The 19,192-nt window shown below is 41.0% G+C and overlaps 1 protein-coding gene across 3 annotated transcripts in view; it reads left to right on the top strand.

Annotated features, from left to right (window-relative positions):
* The window catches only part of TBXAS1 (thromboxane A synthase 1), a 291,669-nt gene that overhangs the window by 193,343 nt on the left and 79,134 nt on the right, over window positions 1-19,192 (top strand). For all 3 annotated transcript variants that reach the window (XM_044441322.1, XM_044441323.1, XM_044441324.1), the window contains 3 exons: window positions 9,799-9,887; window positions 12,531-12,679; window positions 13,990-14,120. In XM_044441322.1, the coding sequence (XP_044297257.1) occupies window positions 9,799-9,887; window positions 12,531-12,679; window positions 13,990-14,120 (369 nt within the window). The remainder of the gene's footprint in view (window positions 1-9,798; window positions 9,888-12,530; window positions 12,680-13,989; window positions 14,121-19,192) is intronic.

Raw genomic sequence — 19,192 nt, 5'->3', positions numbered from 1 at the left:
GGCAGTGCTTATCTCCATTTCCTAGCTGAGGGAGCCAGCGTTTGTCCGCAGACAGTCTCCATGGTCTTGTGGCCGGCATGACTAAACACTGAAGTGCACAGAACGCTGTTACCTGCCCACCGAAGTGGTACCTTTTTATCTACTTGCATTTGCATGCTTTCGAACTGCAAGGTTGGCAGGAGCTGGGACAGAGTACGGGAGCTCACCCCATTGTGCAGATGCGAACTGGCGACCTTTCGATCAACCAGCCCAGCAGCACAGCGGTTTAAACCACTGCGCCACCTGCAGTCCTACATTACCTCTAATTTTGCTTGAACAAATGTTTTTTAAAAAGGTAATAAATGTTTCTTCCTTTTATTTTTGATAGGAAGAAAATGAGGTTCAGTGCAAATATTTTGTATGAAGAAAGTGGGGTAATTCTTGGATTACCCCCGTATTGTGATATTTTTAGATGGAACAATTAATTCACTTAACACTTCACTATCAAATTAAATTTTGGATTACTATTGTGATACCTAGGACCAGAAAGAAGTTTTTAAGAGTATACCATTTCAATGGAAATAGTTAAAATAAGGCCAGTCATACATAACCCCTTCATAAACAATATGATGCATTATTGGCAAAGATGGAATAAATACTTGATGTCTTTTCCCTTCCGCACAATTCCTTTTTTATTCTATCCACTTTTTTGGGGGGAAGACAGAGTTAGACATTTTGCAAAATGGAAAGAAAAATGTACATAGTCTCACTAGCCAATATAATGGGTCTCAACCAAAAACTGGGGCACCTGTGGGAGAACAATGATCAGGGGACACACTGTGGTTTCAGCTGCATGAAATCCTTCATTTCACATCTCTAGCAGCCATGTTCCCACTTGAGATTTTGGTGGCTTAGACAAAATCGGGAGCAAAGTGCTGCACTACACAGTGTACACCTTGTTAAATACTGTAGCTATTAGTAATAGAAAAGGAGCAAAAATGGCTTGGTAAAACGACCTGAATTACTCAAAGCAGTGGGTAGCATGATGTGATGAGCCCACGGAGTAGAAGAAAGTATGCTGAGGACGAGACACAGATGGCACTTATGCCAGTAAAGCAGAATTACTTGAATTATAATGTGAAGCCCAGTTGATGGAGAGGTAGAGCCAGCAGGGGCACCAATGAGGCACCCACCACATCTGCAAACGTGGTGGGATTGCTCACTGCAAAGGTTTTGGGTCCAGCTCTTTTCTTTACCAGTGAGGTTACACAGTGATATACATTATCTGAAAAACAGGAGCGATCATCTCTTCAAATGACTTCTAATACACAAATAAGACCTCAAGAGCTCCTGACTTTTCTGGACAGCCCCCAGTGAATTTGTTTCTTCTCATAACAGAAAATTTGGGGTGTTGCACTAATGGAGGAACTCATTAAACGTCTTCAGAAACAAAGAGGTTAAGCAGAAATCAACACTTTTTATAGGATATAATATCCATCTGTTGAATTTGCTACTACTGGGAAGAATTCAGGACAACCCTCTAAAACACATAGAACTTTGTGGCATGATCTATTAGGATACGGAATGATTTTTAACAGTTAATCTTATTTGTACCAAATAGAGATGCTGAATGATGAGGATTAACTTACATGCAGTACACTAAAATGTGTTAATGTTTGTTACTTTTCAAAACTCAGTAAAATAATAATATTCAAGTATTGTTAATATTTTAAATTCAGATAATGCAGCTGGAGAAAATTAAAATATTCATATATTTCAGTAGACACAGACTTATTCCACAGCAATATCACTGCAGTTCACTGTATAATAGAGGCATAGTTCAAAATATTCAGGGCAGAGAAGATGTATATCTTCCGTGGCAGAATGAAGTAGGGATGAGACGGTAGAATGCACCATTTCAAAGAGCAAATGGAGGGTATCATTAATGGCTGCTCTCTTGTGTGAAAAAGGAAAGAAACCAAAAAACAATCGAAGTAGACAGAGGACAGATAGAACCCTTTTCCCTGTTACAGCAGTTTTCTTCAGTCAGGAAGCTTTTTACCTGGGCGAACATTTAAGAATGGTAACTTCACCTGCAGTCTGGCGTGGTACAGTCCATGCTACCCCCATTAAGACTGCACCACTTCTTTCTGATTCATGGATAGGCTAGCCTCAGTAGATTGGAATGTCACAACATCTACTTATAGGGACTTATGTCACCATCCCCTCAGGCCAAATTCTTCTCTCAGCTGTCCTGCAAACACTGGGATTCATAATTCCCTGTAGGAAGGAAAGGCAATTCAGTTAGCTGAAATTAATATGCCCGCAGTGCCTTAACTAACAGCACAATCCTATACATGCCTGCTTAGCAAGACACATTAAGTGCTATGGAGCTTACGCCCAGGTAGGCAGTTATGTGATTGCAGGCTAATTCTTTCCCCAGTCGCATTGTTAGGGCTGAATTTAGGGACATGTGTCTGTGTTTCCCCACCAATGACCTCCAGAGACAAACATGATAAGGGAGGTAGCACAGAAAGAAAATGGGTGGTGTCAACACCCAACGTTTCTTCTCTGGGGAAATAAAGTTAGTGTTTTACTGAGCAACCGCCTCAGCTGCAGAGGAAGGAAAGCACGCACGCAAGAATGCAAGCAGAAGCTCTTCTCAAGACCTGGCAAGCTTATGAAGGGAAGAGTGTCACGGGAGCAGAAGAAAGCAGTGGAAAAGCCAGTGAAATGCAGTGGTGGAGAGACTGGCCAGAGGTCTTGTCTCCCTTTCCCCTGCTGCCAGGTCCAGCTTCCCAGGCCAGTATGTATGTGAAGGTTCTGGCTGGTCATCCTCCAAAGCGAAATGCAGTGACTTGCTTCCAAAGACTTTCTGAGAGGCCAAGTCATTAACATTGATGAGGTGCTTTAAAATGTGCTGATAACTGTACTTTAAGATTTTGTAGTGCCCTCATAAGTGTTTGCCGACATAATTTGGACCCCCTCCCTGATGGAAAGAAGGCAGGGATGTTTGATTACATGATGGCAATCTAAAGGGAAACTCCCTTTAGTTGTTTTGGGACAGAAGAGAAGTAGACAGCTGGGAAGATCCTGCATTTCTAGAACTCTTGTCAGCTTTGATAGATAAATTTCCCTTTTTCCACTGACAGCATCCACAGCCTATTGGGTTTTTCTTTCCTCCTGGATGGGTTGTGATGCTCTTATCATCCCCCCTCCCCTGTGTAGCTCAGCTTTCTACAACTTGATGCCCTCCAGATCTTTTGGACTGCAATTCCAATCCAAAAGATCTGCAAGTCAAGTCAAGCACATCTGGAGGGCACCAGACTGGGGAAGGCTGATGTAGCCCTATGCACCAGCTTTTCAAAAACATTATAAAGGAAGGTGTGTGTTGAAACTTGCAATGGTCTTAGACAATCAGAAGTAATGCATTCTTTCTTCATGAAGTTGTTTTGTGGAACTAAACTTGTGATGTGTGAACTAAAGACAAAAAAAACCTTTAAAGGAATATGCATACATTTGGATATACCAGAACAGATGTAGATTTAGAAGAATGTGAGCTGAAAAGTTAGGAATGCTGTGGACAATTTGTTTTGCATGCTGGAGGGAGGACATGTTTGGAAATTTGTCATCATTAGCCAGATGCTCTGACCCAGAGAACTGCTGCTAATTTGCATGGCTTAGGATGATGTAGTTTGAATTATTTCACAGATCATATTGTTGCATTTCTGCCCCATTTCCCTGATCGGTGAGAAATTCTAGGGGCACGGTGCTTATCATTCTTCAGAAGGAGGTCACTGGAAACTTACGGTGTTTTGTATGTTTGATTTCACAATCAAGCACGCAGGCTGAGCATAGAGCGAAATAGACAACTTAAACCAGGGGTGGGTGGGCATGTATGGAAAAAAAGAGAAAAAGACAAACATTTCAGGGATGCAGACAATTAATGTATACATTTGGAAAATGCACAAAATGCATTCAATTTTTCATTTGGAAATTTAAAAAAATCAATGATCACCATCTGATGCAGACATGAAATGTCATGGGCTTTGAGGCAGAATTTAGAGGACTTTAACAAACTTGACTTTTGCTTGGATACACTACCCTAGAAGTAGGGAACCTTTTGCAGCCCAAGGACTCTATTCATTCCAGTGGTCACTGGGGGCAGAAGTGGGGAGCCCAGACACTAACACATGCCAGCCCTTTATAACTTAATACATGTACTGCTAGTAACTTAGGAGACTGGGGGAGGGCAGGGGGCAGGTTTATCTTTAAAGTCGAGCTAGATAGATAGCCTTTCAAATAGAAGACAAGGCTCAATGGGCACCCATGGCGATTCTTCTACTATTGCTATGTGAACATAGCTGGATACTGCTACTGAGCACTTGAGCTGCTACATTCTTCACTAGGTGCAGTTTCTAAACTGGGAACAAGGACATCCCCACATATAATACATTACAGTAGTCTAATGATGAGATTACAAGTCCTTGAAACACCATGGCTAGCTGTTGAGAAGATTGGACTTTTCTTTCTTTTTCTGGGATATGATGCATCGGTTTTGCCCCTGTTCAGATTAGATACCCCAGTTGTTGTGGACAGCTGCTCAATTGCTCCAAGGTGTTTCAGTCCCCCAAGGCTTTTTTCAGGGATTGCAAAGCAGGTTCCATGGTAGGTTGCTGCGACCTGCGAGGGTTGCATTTCTGAAAGTAGTTACTGCTATGCAGACCTCCTTTTCTGATATAAATCAGGGGTGTTGTTTTGATTTTATTTTTTAAAAAGAAACCAGCAAGTTCCTATCTCTCATGTCTCCAGTTGAGGTATGGAATCCTGAGAGCAGACTCCAGGGGTAGTATCTTTATTCTGGTTTAAATAATCCAGAATAAAAACAACATTTTGGGAATACAATTTTTGTAGGCAGCAGTTTAAGCATTAATGAGAGTATATGTGCTCTTCTACTTGTTACTTCTACTAATGCCTACAAAATTTGCATTTGTTGGCATTACAGAGAGGCGTAAATAAGCACTGTTGCAAAATGTGCCTATGCAGTATGAAGTGCCAAACCTTGTACTGGCAGGCTTGTGCCACAATGTTTGTGACTTCCAGAGAACCCCGTAGCATCGGTTGGCAGATCTGCGTGAACTTCAGTGCTGAGATAGTCGTGACATGAGATAATTGGCAGATCAAATATTTTCAGTGAACATATTGTTTATGTTTTATTGGATTATGTCATAATTAACCAATCCAAATTCTCAGAAGTTGAGGTCATTTTTCCACCATGGGCAGGTTGTGTGGCTGCCGCATATGGTTTGGCAAACTCTGACATCTAAAATGGGGAATACACAATAGGTTTCAGTGATATCATGTTTGGACTGTCCTCTGTTTGTAACAGCTTGTGAGTGTTCCGTCTTTTAAAGCACAAGATAATTCCGGGAAGTTTGGTATTCCTGACCATCTTTTCATAAAGCAAATTGTGATTGTTTCCTGTCCTGGAAACAAGCTTCATTGCTCGTAATTTCTGAGCTGTCAAGGAACACAGTAGGATAAGGCATCTGTGCCAGGTGGATATGACTTGCTGATGAAAAGGGCTGATTATGGAAGCATTTAAAAGGGGTTAACTGGAAGAAAGCCAGGATAAGGATAACTGAAACAAAAGAAAGGCAGAGAGCTAGCAGTATGCTACTGTGGGCAAGAGGCAAGCTAAAGTAACAGTAGGAGCAAATTCATTTGGGATGCTGAGGTCCACAATGACCAAAGAAGGTGAAATATAAGAAGCTGCCCTTTGGTTTCATGTACAGGTTGGTCAAGGCCCACATTAGTTCTTCTAAAGGCATGTAAAATACACACATGGAAGGGAAGGGCGATGGACCAGCCATCCCCTATTCCTGTCCACCATACTTCAATTGGGGCAGTATAACCTACATGCATGCATCTTGTGCTTACACGGTCTCCTCAGCATATTTGGGTACCCTTCTTTCTGTGCAGCTCCCAAACTTGCATACCTTTGTGCTTACAGAACTGATCCATGCGTGGAAGATATGGAATGTGACAATGGCCACAATCCATATATAAGGAGATCAATAGTGGATCATACCAAGGGTTCACCTGGTACATGCAGTGGCCATCCAGCTGCCCATGGGAAGCATGTTAGCAGGACAGAGTGCAGCAGCACCCTCTCCTTCGTGTGCTCGTCTGTGCCCATAGGCATTCTGTCTCCTTTTCTCTGATACTGGAAGCAGGATATAGTCATTTAGCCTAGTAGCCACTGACAGCTTTATCCTCCAGGAATTTGTCCAATGCCCCTTTAAAATCATCCAAATTGGTGGCCATTGCTACATCTTCTGGAACTGAATCCATAGTTGGTTCCATGCTGTGTGAATAAAAGTTTCCTTTTATCTGTGCCGAATCTACCACCAGTCAACCTCATAGGACGACTCTGGGTTCTAGCATTATGAGAGGAACATAATTTTGTTTGTCTCTGTCATCTGTCTCTTTACCCATCTTCTTGATCAGCTCTGATCCCATCACCTGGGATCACACCCTCCCTCTCCCTCTCCCCCCATCCTGCATTAAGGTCAGAATTAAGAGCCCTGCTGAATCAACCCAAAATCCATCTAGTCCAGCATCCTGATGCTCACAATCCCCAACCTGATGCTTCCTAGAGGTTCGTAAGCAGAGTGTGAGGGCAAGTGCTCTCTCACTGCTGTTTCCCTGCAGCTGGTAGTTCAGAGGCTGACTGGGAACTGGAGGTAATATGTAGCCATGGCTTCTATTGCATTCCATTTTTATACTGCTCCATAGCCAAAGCTCTCTGAGCGGTTTAGAAAAGTGCGTAAAACAAGCAATAAAATATAGTACAAATATCATAAAAGCAAAAAGTGTCAAAATCAATTCGAAACAGCTAAGAAAAATGCAGAAAAGTAGCAGAGAACACAAATGGTTCGTCAGTTCTTCTGGATGGCCACCTGCAATATGGGCAACAGTTCAGGAGCAGCCTGTACCAACCTTCCTATAATTGGATAGTCTTGGTTTGATTGCTCAGGAACACATTTGTTATATTTTCGTTATTTTCTAAAATGTGGCAGATTCTCTCTCTCTCTCTAATATTTATTATATTTATATCCTGCCTATTTTCCTTTCAAAAAACTCAAGGGAGCTTGCATCATTCACCTCCTCCTCTAAAATTTATCCTCATAACAATAACCCTGTGAGGTAGGTTGGGCTGAGAGTCTGTGACTGGCCCAAAGTCACCCAGTTGGCTCCATGGCTGAGCGGGGACTAGAACCCAGGTCGTCCGAGTCCCAGTCCCATGCTCTTAACCACTACACCACACTGGTTTACATATAATTTTCACCATAGGGCTGACCCAAAATGTTTTGTAGCCACTGGCTTGTACCATGAATTGTATCATGACTTGTAGCCACTGATGACCTTATTTAGTCTGTTAATTAATCTTCTCTTTCAAACCATTCTAATCTGATGACCATCTCACATCGCAGGACTTCATTATGGTACACAAAACTCTCACTCTATATATGTTCTTACTATTTTTAAATAAGAAAAATACAGATTTCCCCAATACAGACTCGTATTAAGATCCTCAAAGAAGGTCTTGCTGGTGTCGTCATGTCCCAGCAACCCAGAATTAGGTCTTTCCTGTGATGGTGGTCGCAGTATAGAAACATACAAAACAGAGCAAGTCAGAAGGGGCCTCCTGGGCCATCTAGTCTGACCCTGGCTCCAGCCAGCTCCACTCATGACATGCCTACCATGTATAGAATGCCTCTCCGGCAGTATTTGGAAGGTGCCAAATGTATTATGCAAAGTAAAGACCCATTGCTTTGTCCAGCCCTTCCCTGAGAGGATGTGCTACCCAATCTCTCTGTTTGGAATTAGGCTGTTGTTTTAACTGTTTTTAAAGTTTTTGATTAATATTTTAGCAGTTTTATGTATTTTAATTACATTTAAATGTATGCAGTAAGGTCTCTTGTAAACTCATCTGATATATTTTTAAATAGATTCAGTGGTATATAAATCTATTAAATAATATTATTACAATAAAAATATAATTTTAATTACCTTGTCAGCATGAAATTGTAGGAAAGCAGTGAGATCAGCATCCTATTGTTAGACTATATGGATGGAGTCATACATTCTGCTGCTTCTTGCTTACTTATGGATCTGTTCATGATCTATTCTCTTAATTCAATAAGAGAGCTATTCTTTCTTAACTGTAAGATAGCAAAAGCCTGGCTTAATTGAGGTAAGAGCCTTTTGAAATGGTGGAATTTGAACTGTGCAAATGGATCTTTGACGATATCCATTTCTGTTCCAGATGTTTTAGGCAATGATCCCACAGGTAAAAGCAACTAAAATCTATTATGGATCCCCCATAAACTAGAGGCAAATTAGCATTGATGCAGGCAGGCACATCTTTGGTTGAAGATGGCCACTCAAGTAATTGCTTCTAGCTGAGAACAAAAATGTCAATTGCTTTAACTTTCATGCAGAGCAGTTCCCTCTTCTTCAAGAAAGGAGGTGCTGAGTGGTGTATTCATTGTTGTTATGTCGCCTGATGCAAGACACACCTGCGGAAGAATCTCCCTCCCATAGGTGTGCCTGGCAGTCTCAGAAAGGGAATGCTGAGGCTGTGGTTGCTCCTCCCACTAGGCAAGTCTTAATGCTACTAATACCAGCTCTAAGTCTACCATGATATGGGCCAGTGTACACACACGCCCTGTTCCTGGGGCACGGGTGAAGAAGCCTTATTGGCTCCAGGGGCTGAATTGTCCCTTGAGATCTCCCCATGAGCTTGAGTGGGGCACCATCAGTGACGTGGTCAGATCCCCGGCTGAAGTGCTGGCTGAAGCCCTTCCAAGCAACACTGTGGGTCATGTATCATCCATCCTTTCCTTCCCTTTTCCTGCAAGGAACTTCTGCAAGCACCGATTAAGTCTGCAGCTTGGCTTTCCTCCTCTTTCTTATTCCAAGCATAGGGAATGAGTAACGGGCGTGGTGTACACTTGGCCAGTGTCCATGCCATTTCCCCTGTATCCAGTTACAGATCAGAGTTAATGGAGCGTTCCCTTCTCACCTCCCCCTAACACCATCAATAGCCTCCCAATCAGCAGGCAGGACTTAGGGAAGGCCCATAGAAGGAACTCAAGCCCCCATGGATGAGGTGGGAACCTCCATAGCTGAGGTGGGAGCCACCATGGTCCAGAGGTTCCCCATACCTGCCTTAGAGGCTCCATATTTCTCCTGGTTGTTGCAGTTTTTAGCTTCTGGTAAATGAATTGTGCAAAGCGGCAGGTTCAATTTTCTCAAAACACAGAAAAGTGTGGTGATTCCTGTGTCAGTCAGTGAGCCAGTGCACGCATCAAGGTTCCAGTCTGAACCTTTAAGGAGCAATCTGTGGTGCTGAACTGAACCCCCACACTAGGTTCAGCACCAAGGACAGCTATTTAAAGTTTTGGCTGAAGCCCCGACGGATCCATCACCCCACTGGTGCTGGAACCACCAGCCACTGCTACAGAAATGAATTAAGTTATTCTTTCAACCAAAAGCAAGGAGCAGCTAAACACAGTCAGGATAGTAGTGAAGCCATGTACTCTGGCCATCCATGAACAAGAGACTAAGTTGAACTGAAATGAGTGCACATATGTGCCTCTCTGTGTAAAACTTAGCTTTCTTTTCTGGAAAAAATTACTTTATCCACTGATCAGAATCTCTTGAGAGCACTTACCTCCTGCAGCATGTAATTAATGTGGGAAAATGTATTGCATTTTTGAAATTACACTGTGTGCATTTGCTCCTTTTTAGATGACTCCACTAATCAACCAGGCATGTGACATCCTGCTGGGTAACTTAAAGGTCTATGCAGATTCTGGCACAGCTTTTGACATCCAAAGGTACTTTAATAAATTAGAAATGAGAGAAGTTTTTGCAGGTACTTGATTTGCCAAAGTATCCTAAATATGCAATTATTTTACAAATGGAGTTTTAAATTTATCTCGCTCGTCTAATGTGGACTTTTCTTGCTATCAAAGGAACACATATTTCTTCCATTTGTACCTTCACTAACCCCAGCAATTACAAACAAAAGTATGGTAGCCGAGTAACTAGTCTTAATGAAGTTTAATAGCCAGAATGATAAACCATGCTTTATAAACCATGATAAATCACTGATTAACCATGGCTTATTGTGATACACAGGGCCCATGCACAACTCCTGTGCTACAGGTGGAGGGAGACTGAAAGCTTTTGGTTTCATGTTTTAATTAACCACTGTTTAGTGTTATGGTTGATTTTAAATACAGTTTGTTGTACCAAACTGAACGGACAATGAATTTTTTGTTTGCTTAAAATAGGAATAGTAATCTTGGTACCCTCCAGATGTTTGGGATTTCAATCCTATAAACCAGTGTCAGCATAATCAATGGTCAGGGACCAGAGTTGCAGGCCAAAGCCTCTCATTGACTACTCCAGATTTAAAGAAGCTTTACTGCAGTTTTCAGACGTAACAGCTCCCCAAGTAGCTTGCATGGGATCTGTAACAAATAAGTACCTGAGAGAGGCACCCCACCACAAAAAGGAGGGGTGGTAAAGGGAAGAGATGGGGAGGGGGAAGCAAACTCAGGCAACAAGTAGTAAATTTACATAGTTCTTATGTCAACTGATATGTATGGAAACAGTTGATGGAAAGAAAGAGGAAGCTGATGGAGCTGATGGTGTAACTGAGACATATTGCAGTAAAGATTAGCCACACTTTGTTGAGTTCAGACAGTGGCAATCTCAGTTTACGTGAAAGCTTCTAATGTCCTTCTGCCCATGCTGGAGGAGGAGAGGTAAAGAGGCTTCCAGTTATAAGGAACAAGAGTAGGATGGAGGACACTCAGAAGAACTGTATTGGTTTAAAGTTGAAGGAGGTATGATGCTGCCACTATATTCATGGTGCCCATACTCCACTCTTTGAATTCGTTGTTATTCTCAGGAGAATGGGGTATACACTCTTGCAACCTTCCACCATGCCTGAACACATTTCCCTCAGAGCCTTTAAGCATCATGGCATGCCTTATTTATTTATCTATTACATTTTTATTCCATCCAATAGTCAAATCTCTCTGGACAGTTCATAACCATTCTTGGTACCCAAATCTCTGTGAAGGGTGGCTGAACAGCAAAATTTGAAGGCCTGACATGGGAAACAGTGTACAGTATATTTGTATTTATTTTATTTATATTCTGCCTTTTCCTTTCAAGGAACTCTTGCATGATCCTCTTCATTCTCAGTTTTATCCTCACAAGAAAAACTCTGTGAGGTAGGTTAGGTTGAGAGTCTGTGACTGGGCCAAAGTCACCCACTGAGCTCCACGGCTCTTTAGGATGAGAATCTGGAGCTCCCAAGTCCAACTAGATTCTAGTTGGAGTCTAGTTACTGGAATGTTGTCTCTGCCTATCTTTCTCCAAAATGGATTTTGGCCTTCAGACTGAAAGAGGTTTTTCATTCCTGTCTTAGAAGGACAAGGGATCTTATAGAAGGCAATCTCATCTAAATATTGAAGCATTAATTGAGTCCTATAGCATGGTAATTTTTAATCAAATATTTATTTATTTATTTATTTTTATTTCCTTGTTACAATACTTACAGCAGGTTTTTTGTGTCCAAAATGGCTTTGTAAAGGTATCATAATCATCATTGTCATCATCAAAATGCTTTGCATATAAGTTGCTTCCACACCAGAGCACACTTGCATTATAGATGCATCCCCACTCCATAATTTGTTTAATTAGGGCGGTCAAATTGAGCAAGTTCATTCTGCACAGCAATTAATATAGCTTTTAATATACTGTTCAGGATTGTCAAACAATGCCATTTCCCATGGTCAAGCTTCTTCTTTAATGTTTGCTCACAAATAAGTCCTATTTAACAAAGAACCTAAACTTCATTAATTAAATTATTCCTGTTTGGAGGTCCTGCCTCTTTTATTGGTTCTTATTGATCATGGTTGAGGGATTTCGCTATGCTAAATTCTGTATACATGATGGCTGCTGTTGATGAATATGTAAATTGGTTCCCTTGTAAAGCATGCATTTGAAATCCTCTGTTAGTTCTGTCCTTATATTTGCACCTGTGATGGCATAAATGCAATTATTTCTTGGTGTAATTAGTGAAGAGAACCTTGGTGTGAACTAGCCCTAGAACTTTTTGAAACTGGTGGTTCAGATAATGGGGAATTTATTGTGTTTACAGCCATTCATAAGTATGTGTTGTTTTCCATTTAAAAGTACAGCTTTTTATCATTCATAAGACAAAGTATAAATATTGTTCATAATCAGCTGCAGAGGAAGCAGCACATAGTTTTTTGCATGTTATAAATATCCCTTGACTCTTTGAAAGAACTGTTTAAAAGGCTTAATATATAAACATTCAAAACCTCTTACACCGATTCAGATGTCTGAAGTCCCAAGAGTATTGTGTAACGAAAGAGGAACAGAAATATGTAGTGATAGAAACAGCAGTTTTAACATTAGCATTCTTGCATCTGATATAGGAATTATGGTTATTTCACTCTGGATGTTGTTGCTAGCGTGGCTTTTGGTACCAAAGTAGACTCCCAGAAGAACCCCAATGATACTTTTGTGAAGAACACAAGAAGATTCTTTGAACTTTCATTAGTTGGACCTATCTTAATCTTAGCAAGTAAGTAGACTATTATACCATTGACCACATATCACCTAATTGTTCCTAACTCTTCCTTGAGCAATAGTACATTCTGTGCTGAAAGTTATTAATGGTGGATTTTTGAATTGCCATCTGGAAGCCAAGCCAGCATACTCACATGGTTTCTTGATGACGACCTGCATCCTCAGCTGTTTTCCATAAAGTTCTACTTCTTCAAAATTCTTCAGATCCCTGAAATCACTAATTCATCAATTCATTGAATATATTGATTTTGTGAGTTCCACTCTGATAAGGATATCAAGTATTATTGTGCATGTTGGACTTCGGATGACACCACCAAAGTTTTCATTGGCATATAATGACATTTCAGTGCATTTCATCATCTGCAAATTTCAAGGACAGTCAGAAAGAGTTTTGCTCAAACTCATGGACTTCTTTTGTGGAGCTCCATGCATGAATAGGTCATCACTGGCTTTTGCTTAAAGCAAATTTTGTAGATTTCTCCTCAGGGTGCCTCATCAAAGCCAGACATATCTAGTACATATGTTCATTTAATTGTTTAGAACAGTGGCCACTCAGTGTGTAGAACTGGAATTTATTGTTCTCCATTTTAATTTAAGGTAGTCCCCATATTGCTATGAGAGGCATTGATCAAGGCCCAAATGTGTGCAGTGAACACAACTAAGTCTTTATGAATATTACGCAGCAGGGTAGTTACTACAAAAAGAAAGTACTTCAGGGCAAATTCCTCATATGAAAAAGCCTTTAGTGACCTTCTGCTTCATGGTTCACTTAGTTAAAGGGTACATTTACACATAACTTTCCTGCAGCCATGAGACAAACCTTGTGATCATCTAAGGAATCTGTAAATATGGTGCAGTTTGTTTTTTTGGAGAAGGATATACTGACATAAGCAAAGCAAGGCAGCCTGATGGGAATGGAGTTAATGTAGCTGTCCAATCACGTTTTCAGAATTGCCTCATCATGCAATGCAGTTTGGTTTGTGCAATTTTTTAAAATAAGCCTCATATAAATTAAAGTCATTGCTGCAGTGCTGTAGAGTCTTGTGTGCACACTAGTTTTTCTTCTTTTTAGACAATGTTGAAAATTTAAGGACCCTTTCTAAAACAAAGTGCTTTCCTTAATATCCTGAGTTCAGAAAGCATGTGAGAACCCTTAGCAAAAGTGACAAAGAGGAATCAGAACAGTAAACAGTTCCCAATAAATGAAGTGTGGGGGGGGGGCGGGGGGCTGTGGGAAGCATAAAGTGAGTGTGTGGGAATAACTGCATGAATTGCTAATCTTGCTCTTTTGAAACTCTCTTGAAGTTGCATTTCCGTTCATAATGGTTCCCCTGCTCCGGATTTTGCCAAATAAGAAGCGTGATGAGGTGAATGGATTTTTTATCCATGTCATTAAGAACATGATTGCTTTGAGAGACCAGCAAGACCCAAATGAGGTAAGATATCCTGTGCATTATGAAGAACCCTGCTAGACCACTTCAGAGCTTCTTAAAAAGGGCTATTCAGGATCACACCAAGATCAATCTAGTCCAGTGCTTTTCCACCACTGGCCCATGGACCAGTGCCAGCCCACAGGAGATTTCCTGCTGGTCCATGGGGGGGGGGGTGCATGCCACTCACTGTGGACTGGTGTGGGGTCTGGCTGTGCTCCACTACCTCTTCCTCCGGTGGGCTCCCCTTCAGGGGGGGGGGGGGGAGCTGCCAGTGCCACCAGGGGACCGGGGAGGGGAGAGATGGCTCCGTGGGAGCTACACCGTTCTGATTTTGGTATTTTGTTCTTTTGCTGGCATTTTTTGCTGCTTGGTTTCTGGTTGTTTTGGAGAATTTTCTTTCTTTTTTTTTTTTTTTTTTTTGGTTTTGTGTTTTGAAAGTAATACACAGAATACAGAAGCGATCCCTGAGGTGGTTTTCCTGTTTTTACCAGTCCCCAGCTGTGGAAAGGCTGAAAACCACTGATCTAGTCTAGCATTTTGTTTACACAGTGGCCACCCAGTTGTTCACCGGAAACCCACAAGCAGGACATGAATACAACATTTCCTTCCCACCCATGTTCCCGGTGTGCATAGGGTTCTTCTTACACTGGAGGTAGCATATGGCAAATCACATCCTGTAGCCAACAGAGGACAGCCAGAAGGCTCTGGAAAACCTGTAAGCAAGGTACAAGTACAGTGGTACTTCCTGTTTTGTTGTCCTCAGCTTCTTGGTATTCAGATGCATATCTGAGCTTGAGTTCCCATTGAAACGGGCAGCTGTTCAGGTGCACATGGACTCCCTGGCATGGTGCTCACACACAACAATTATGTGAAAACTGGCATTTTACATTAAACTGATTTAACATTCTGAACAGTTCAGTTGATTGTTTTGCACTTGACTTCTACATGTTTTTGCACTTCTTCGGGTTCATTGCCAGTGGAACTGTGAAAAGGGTACAAGGAAGTTTGTTTTTCTGGTGTCTCAGTGTTCTCATTAAGACTAGTATTGGAAATTGCACTTACAACTTAATCCTGCAAAATTTCCAACCCAGTTATTCCATCCATTTAAAGCCATGAAATTTCTTCAAGTATCTATTTTTAACACTGCATGTTTTTCTTTGTTTTTTTGCTTTTAACACTTTTCTTCATATGCTTCCTTATTATAGATATTTATATTCCTCTTGTTTCTGTCATCCTTAATCATACCCTTAAAGCTGAAACACTCTCCCTGAACTCTTGTGAGATGTTACTTCTTAGTTCCTACAGGCCGCAGCTAAAAACTCATCACTTCCGTCAAGATAAAGTGATACACCGCTCAGGGGTGTAGAACCTCAGATGGTATACTCAGCCCCAGCTGAAATGAAGCCTGCAGTACTCATCTGTGCCTACTCAGGATTTGATCATCTCACTCATAATTCTTGCTGCTATGTGAGGCAAGCCAGGCTTTAGCGAATGGAGTCAACCTGAAAGTAGAACCACAGAGACAGGAAAGTCAATGTGCCACTCCATTGGTGCTGGCGATGAGATGCAAAGCCATGTGGGCTCTCCTCTCCCCAAACTGTATTCTTTGCTCAGCCTGCCACAGTAGCAAAGAAACCTCTGTCCCCACTTCTTGCTCTCAACTAGAAAAGTAGATGCTTCTGTTACCCCTCTGCCCACATAGCTCCAATCTTAATGCCAAGAAAGAGGAGCAAATTTTCCATCATCCTCTGTTTGACCCATAAAGGACCTGACCTTGCCTCTTGTAGGAAGGGTTGAGCAAGAAGTCTAGCCTAAACTGACATAGTAATCTCTTAGGGATTGTTAGGAAAGGAATGGAAAGTAAAACTGCAAATGCCACAGTGCCTTTAAATAAATCCATGGTTCAGCCACACTTGGAAATGGAAGGAAAATGTGGAGCATGGTGCACATTTCTAGTCACTGTCTAGGTACACAAGCAGGACTGGAGTGACTCCCCTATAAAAAAATGGGTATTTAGGCTTTTTATGTTAAAAATAACGAGAAAGGGGCAATCAAAAGACATGAGAGAGGTGTTTAAAATTACACATGATGTGGAAAGCAAGGCTAAGGAAATGTTTTTCTTCCTTTTCCATAATATTAAAATTTGGGGTCAACCAATAAAATTGAATGGTCGGAGATTCAGGACAGGTAAATAGATGTACTTATTTCATGCCACATAGTATAACTGTGGAATTCAACCCACTAGGTGTAATGAGGACAACCAGCTTGGACAGCTTAAAGAGTGGGGAGTTAGTCCAATTTAAGGAAGATGAGGCTGTCGGTGGCTACTAGCCATGATGGCCCCAATAGCTGAGGTAGGATGCCTCTTGGTACCAGTTGCCTGGGAATGTGACAGGAGATTGCATGGAATTCTTGTGCATACCTGCCTAAGAGCTTGCAGTTTCCTGCTTCTCTGGTCTGAACAGCTAGCTTTGCCCTCAACTTCCTATAAGAGAGCAAAGTGGGCCAGCCATATCCAGGAGCATCAGATTTTTTGCATGGATAGCATGGAGTAAGGATTTGCTCCTTTCCTCCCTGAAGCCTGAATAGACCATGCTAAAGTGTATGCAGGTGTGGGGTAGAACAGCATGGCATTTGCTGCTGCGGCATGGGTATGATGTACATCAATGGCACAAAAATTAAAGATGCCATCTTGACTCTCCTTCTTCATCCTCTCGAGCAGCCATTGCTAACCTCATCTTTCCTGTGATGGCCTTGCCACATGCATCCTTTGTTTTCCCTTTAGCCAGCACTCTGAATTATGCTCTCTTTGACCTATGAAATATTATTCAGATCTTAATACTTAGGGAAAGCTTATTCAAACTACCTTCTAGGAACCTGAACCACAGGTTAGTAATCTGCCCAGCACTTTTCATTTGCAGAAGTATGAGAAAAAAGCCTTGTAGGTCATGTTCTGAGAAACCAAAATCAAGAACACAGTTCCAACTGAGCTGCAGAGTAGGGTTCTTCTGTAAGATCCAGAAGAGTCTGTAGTGAAGATCAGCAAACAGACAGATTCAAGAGATGCCGAAGTATAGCAAAGTTCCATGTTTCACATTGGGAACAATATTAGAATTGCCACAATTGTTATGTAGAGAACCATGACATTGGAAGAGATGAAAACTTTGTTGAAGCTTTTGGAGCAGTACTGATGAAAATATGTGTTATGTGTTTTCTGTTTGTATATTAACAAATAAAGAAAAGCAAAGGAACTTCAAATGTGCATTAAATTTGGATGCAAATGTCAAATAAATAGCCAAAGTCAAATACAAGATTCAGAAATGAGCTCAATTGATTCATTTCAAGTGTTTCTGCTGCCTTTTCATGATGTGATACAAGTTTACTCATCAGTGAGTGCCAGAACTGAGGAATTGAAAAAATGAGCATGTAATTAACTTGAATATTTATTTAAATGCCTGAATAAAAATGTCTTTACAGCCAGGCTAAAAGCAGGAAGAGAGGATATTTCCTAACCTCACTGGACTATTGACCTGACCTAGTAAGACAAATTTTAAAAATATACGTCTTTAAAACAGAAAGTATTCTGAAATCATCATCATACTTAGCTTTTTAGGGCTTCTGTAAAGTTTTTTGTTTAAAAGAAACAGCATTTGCTTAATCCTTATGGTAGATGAATAAAAAGGATTGTCAGAAAAGGGCTGTCATAAATTTTAAATGAGTTTCATAAATGCTACAACCAAATGTAAACCATCCAAAACAGGATTTCTAAAATGTACAATACCTCCTCAGTTTTCCCACTGATTCCTCTCATAAAAACTATCATGTGGATTAATAATTCATTGTTTTTGGATCTGACCTGGAGGAACTTTGACTGCAGTGCCTTTTCTACCTGCGTGTTTTCATTTTTTTAGAAAGAAAAATATTAATAAATAAAATGAAGATGTATATCTACTTGCTTTACACGAAACTTGGTAGGTGAGAACTTAGGTTAATTGGCTCTTTTGCTGTGACTTAGTATAAAAGGGAAAAAACCTTAATGTGGACCCAGGGACAAAAAAGTCCCAAAGCCCCTTGTTGGAGCACAAACTTTCAAAGGAAATAAAATGCTTACAAATTATGGATCAGAAAATGTCCTACTGTTAACTACACTTTAGGTTTGGTGTCTTGGAGTGGCCTTTCCCACTGATTCCTTTTCTGATACTTTTGTGCATTGCTTTTCTTATCTACTGCAAAAATGCTTCTGAAGCCTTCCTCCGTATAGCAGGCTGGGAGAGAAAGGGGATGATAGGACAAGAGCAGGAGGGGAAAGGACTGCTGCCTGCAGTCTGCTGCGTCAGACCATTTAAAGCCATAGGCTTGGAGTACCACCCTAAATACTTCTCAAATCCAGATCAGGAAGCCCTTTTTCTATTACATTGGATTAAAAAATAAATAAATTATGTATCATTTTATTCTCCTGAGAACATGCTCCCTTGAAAAGCATGTCACTTGAATGAAAAGTGTATCAATTAAAGGCTAACCTTGCCAAGTCTGTTAAAGAGATAAGTAGTCACAACTGATATCACCAGGCGGGAGTCCAGAGAACGTTATGTGGTTTTAATTTGAATAGAAATTTGAGTAAATGTTTTCATACTGCAAACCTTCATTAATGACTTACTGAACACTGCGATGTTTATAAACTTGCACCAAAATGTTTGTGGTGATTTCAGGTTGCAGTCTCATGCCCACTTCACTTCACAGAGACAGCAATGTCTGTATTTTCCCCACTGGGGCCAACAATATCTTTTAGTACAATGGTGTGATTTAACTGGATACAAAGTGTGAGAAGAGAACGTGAGGAGCCTTAAATCCAGTTACCCCCAGTTCTTCTGCTCTGCACAAACTCAGCACTCCCTTAGCCACTTTTAAGTAAACATTTAAAGTATATGTAATTTCAGCAACCCTTCAGGGTGGGTTAGATTGGAATAAAATGGTGACTGGCCCAAGATGAACTTCATGACTGAATAAACATTTGAAGATCTTCCCACTTATACTGTGGCTTTCTTTGTCTTTCAACGAGATATTTGCTGATCTTC

Source organism: Varanus komodoensis, unplaced genomic scaffold, assembly GCF_004798865.1.
Source record: "Varanus komodoensis strain SLA01 unplaced genomic scaffold, ASM479886v1 scaffold39, whole genome shotgun sequence".
NCBI classification, from domain to species: Eukaryota; Metazoa; Chordata; class Lepidosauria; order Squamata; family Varanidae; genus Varanus; species Varanus komodoensis.
This window is presented reverse-complemented; position numbering and strand designations above follow the sequence as displayed.